Raw genomic sequence first — 4,571 nt, 5'->3', positions numbered from 1 at the left:
GCCACGTCTTTGCGGAACTTGGAGCTGAGTCCGAAGTAGATGAGGGGGTTGTAGAAGCTGGCAGACTTGGCGAAGAGACGGGTGAAGATGCTGGTGAGGTTGGGCACATGGAAGCCCCAGGCAGACCACATGGAAACCACTGCGTAGGGAGACCATGCCAGGATAAAGGCCATACAGATCACTGTGGAAACCTGGAGGAGACCAATAAGAAGATTTGAGTACCTATCTCTTGATCTGCTCTATTACTCCTATGGGATTTTCATTAACTTGAGCTTAGCTTTCGTCACTGATTCAGCCTTGTTAACTTATAATGATGGTAACTGTCTAATTGATTCTGCTTTCTCTCACTCTTGTAATCTGAGCTGCTACAAATCCATCTGATCATGTGACAGTTCAACACTGAGGCCTATAAGCACTAGCATTTGGTGAATCGTTGAATGTAGGTCAGAAACTTTTAATCAACCTTGAAAACAACATTGAACCTAATGAGGTATGATAAACTGATGGTGAGGACAGACTCACTATGGTGACGTCTCTTTCAATCCTCCTCTGGCGGTCGGTCAGGTCTCCATCAGCTGACAGAGCGTTGCCTCTCTTCACTGTGTTGATGATGGAAACGTAGCAGAAGAACATGATGAGCACCGGCACGAAGAAGCAGAAGAGGAAGATGGAGATGATGTAGGACCTGTAGGCAGTGGAGTAGTTAGCTTTGGCCCAGTCGATCTCACAGGTTCCATACCCGCGATCTGCAGGGGGGGGGTTAGAGGTCAACAGGTCAGTAACAGCAAAGTGTAAAACGATCTTATTTTGTTAGTTTCCTGCCTTTGTAGCTCCCCCAGCCAAGCAGCGGCGCTCCGGACCAGAATCCAGCTGTGATCCAGATGAGCAGCAGACTGAGGGACACGCTGGTCCTATTGATGTGACAAGCTGAAACACAACACATGATTGATCCCTTCAGGATTTAGCACTTCAGGATTGATCACTTCTCATGTCTTCTGGGTTAAATGCCACAGAGCTACAGGACAGCGTCCTCTAGTGAGGACAGTGGGAGACGTCTTCCTGCTGTTCAGGGAACAGTCCAAACTCATGCGTTTGCGATCTAAACTACAGTGTATCTGGTTGCTTAATCTGAGCACTTAATTCATTCAATAAAATGCATTTAACAAACTGTTTAGTCTCCACCAGTATGACATTATGTCTCAGATTAGTATTATTTTTTATCTCATGTATGTCTCAGTATATGTCTCAGGTGAGTCAGGACATAACATTGAGACAATAGAAACAGGAAATGTAAGGGGACACATAAATGCATGTATAAAATGTCAAATATTACAGAGCTTGGTTTATGGCTCCTCAGCTTGGCTCTGCTTGATTTGCTTTAATGGAAAAATGGATAAAGATCATGAAATGTACCAAACCAGGAATCGGACATCAGAAACTCTCTACACAGTTGGACAGCCTTAAACCTTGAACCTGAACCTGCCAAACACGAGCTCACCAGCATCCATATAAAGATCTGATCATTCAAGACCTGCAGCCTCCACGCGGTAAATCTAAAGGTCTCTGGAGGACTCTGACCTCTGTTGGGGTGACAGCCTTTGATGTAGCGAGTGATGCTGATCACTGTCAGTGTGTTGATGCTGCTCAGACCAAACACCAGCGTGAAGAAACCGTCCACCTGGAGGAGACCACAGGGTGGGTCACAGGTGTGGACAGGTCACAGGTGTGGACAGGTTAAAGGTGTGGACAGGTTACAGGTGTGGATAAGTCACAGGTGTGGACAGGTTACAGCCGTGGACAGGTTACAGGTGTGGACAGGTTACAGGTGTGGACAGGTTACAGGTGTGGACATGTCACAGGTGTGGACAGGTTACAGGTGTGGACAGGTTACAGGTGTGGACATGTCACAGGTGTGGACAGGTGACAGGTGTGGACAGGTTACAGGTGTGGACATGTCACAGGTGTGGACAGGTGACAGGTGTGGACAGGTTAGAACCGTGGACGGGTTACAGGTGTGGACATGTCACAGGTGTGGACAGGTGACAGGTGTGGACAGGTTACACGTGTGGACATGTCACAGGTGTGGACAGGTTACAGTTTATCTACCGTATATGTCTCAGGTGTATCGCAGGTCTTTATTACCTGGCAGGTCCAGATGGAGGAGATGAGGTAGTCACTGTCCTGGAAGACGCTGAAGATCTCGATTATGCCTCTGGAGTATCCAAACACAGAGATGCTGGCGTCTGAGACGGCCAGGTTAAAGGTCAGGTAGTCGGTGGGCTGCAGCGTGGCTCTCTGTCTGTACAGGACGAAGAGGACGATGCTGTTTCCAAACCAGGACAACCAACCTGAACGCACCACAGAGACAGACTCTCAGGTACACATTTCACACACACACACACACACACACACACACACACACACAGAGAGAGAGAGAGAGAGAGAGAGAGAGAGAGAGAGAGAGCTCAGTGTACTTTAACACTCAATCAGTAAAACACACTTTGTCTCAACATGTTTAAAAAATAATTTGCAGTTGAGGAAAATCCAAATGATCAATACATCTGCATATATTTAAACCCGAGTTTGTGTGTGTGTGTGTGTGTGTGTGTGTGTGTACCCACCCAGCAGCAGAAGGTAGACTCCGATGATGGTCTCTCCCTGGTCAGACAGAGGGGGGTCCCGCCCCCCTCCCAGCATCAGGCTGCTGTTCCTCCAGGGTGGGGGGCCTCCGGCTGCAGAGCTGAGGGACATGTTGCTGCTGCTGTGAGACTGAGGAGCTCACTGAGGGACAACAGGAAGTCTCTCTGCTGATAATCTCAGGTAAATATAGGCACCTGATCCTGGTGCAGCTCAGAGCTCAGCAGTGGGCGGGCTGGCACCACACCAGAGCACCACAAGGGACCAGGTCTGAGGTCCGGTCTCAGAGCGGTGGAAACAGCAGGTCTGTGATTAGCTGATTGATCGATGACGCCATAAAAACTTTATTGTACAAATACACATACTTCACTGCAGTATTTCCATGTTATACTACTTTGGTCATCTACTACTCTGACAGCTGCAGGTACTTAAAACACACACACACACACACACACACACACACACACACACACACACACACACACACACACACACACTTATCTATATATACATATTCATTCAATCATTTTCACATTTCTTTTTCTATCTAGTTATTCATATATACATACAGTATGTATAATTTTGCACATACATGAGTCTACTTTTTCTATATATGTTTTGTCCGTTCCGGGGTGGGGAGTGCACCACCTGGGACGTTACTTTCAACTCCACTCTTCCCCAGGCAAAATATTGCACCTGTGGGATCATGCAGCATTGACGAGCTGCAGCCTGGTCCCTCAACTGCCACTTCATCGGTCGGAAAATCCACTAGCAAAAAAAAGGGTGGCAGCAGCAGCAAAGATTTGCACGACACTTACCTGTTGCATTATGAGCGCAGGACAACTGTGTGGAATCCCTGGTAAGGCCGGAGTTGGCACGGTCGGGGAGAATGAAGGCAAAGAGAAGAGAGCGATTTGAAAAGAAAATGGTCACATGCATGGGTCAAATATTAACCCAACTGAAAAATATTTCCCAACAGCAACAAAATGTGATTGCTTTGATGGAGTCACAAATAAATGTTCAAAAATACCTTTGTGTATTTGTGTGTTTTTGATCTCCTCAAACTGAAACGCTACATTAGCAGTGGTAGGCTGCATGTTAAAATGTGCAATGGTGCTGTGACTGCCCCTGAGAATGTAATGGTTAAAAAAAAAGTGTTTAAAAGTGCTGTTAAAAAATGCTAAGGTTTTAAAACTTATGTGGTTTTGCTAAAAACAGTAAGAAAAAGAATGCTTTAATTCATGAAAGTACATGGTTAAAAACATAACATCATAAGTAATGATAAAGGTTTAAAAAAGTGGATTAAGGTGAAATTCATTGTGATCTGCTGATCGAGTGATCTGTTATCTGCTACTCTGGTCTTCTAGTCAAACAAGCAGAGTGATAAGCTAAAAGGGATATCTATGTTTAAAACGTAACTAATTCCTTATTCTATTTTAGAAAAGCTCTCTGATTAATGTTTCATATTGTTTCTAAAGTGTTTCTTCTTATAAGTTATTTCTTGAAAGCTAATCCTCAAATCACCTCTGGTGTTCGGGTTTTGATTGCTTGTGTCTGAGCTAAGACGGTAGAGGGGAAGACGGTGTTTTCACACGTCCATTACAACACTTGACGTGACTGAAGCAACATCGTGTCTGTGTTTTTCATTTATTATTCCCCTTTACAGGTAAGAAAAGTGAACACAATCAGTTGTAACGTGTTTGTATGTTTTCTGTGCCATGAAAGATAAAGTAGGAAGTAAAATAATGGAGTTTACAGTAACTTTGAGAGCCATTAAGTTTTGTTTACGTGAATGCTAAACTCTATGCTAAACTCACCGTAGTTTTCATGCTAGCTGCGTCGTGCGGCAGAGACGACATTGTTTCAGAGGTGTATTTGTGCCGTTTGTGTGCAATATTTGACATTTAATGAGAATATTTCATGATAAACGTGTT

The 4,571-nt window shown here is 44.8% G+C and overlaps 1 protein-coding gene across 1 annotated transcript in view; it reads right to left on the bottom strand.

Annotated features, from left to right (window-relative positions):
* The window catches only part of LOC311010724 (opsin-5-like), a 4,860-nt gene extending 2,101 nt beyond the window's left edge, over positions 1–2,759 (bottom strand). Inside the window, exons 1-6 of the mRNA XM_084005316.1 lie at positions 2,622–2,759; positions 2,143–2,348; positions 1,579–1,678; positions 823–927; positions 523–746; positions 1–191 (exon numbers count right to left, since the gene is read on the bottom strand). The exon at positions 1–191 is cut by the window's left edge and continues 2,101 nt beyond it. Coding sequence (XP_083861442.1) covers positions 1–191; positions 523–746; positions 823–927; positions 1,579–1,678; positions 2,143–2,348; positions 2,622–2,751 — 956 coding nt within the window. The 5' untranslated portion in view covers positions 2,752–2,759. The remainder of the gene's footprint in view (positions 192–522; positions 747–822; positions 928–1,578; positions 1,679–2,142; positions 2,349–2,621) is intronic.
* Between the last annotated feature and the right edge of the window lie 1,812 nt (positions 2,760–4,571).

Source organism: Eutrigla gurnardus (genome assembly GCF_963514095.1).
Source record: "Eutrigla gurnardus genome assembly, chromosome: 3".
Taxonomy (NCBI): Eukaryota; Metazoa; Chordata; class Actinopteri; order Perciformes; family Triglidae; genus Eutrigla; species Eutrigla gurnardus.
The sequence above is the reverse complement of the archived record's forward strand: the minus strand, read 5'-3'. Positions and strand labels throughout refer to the sequence as shown.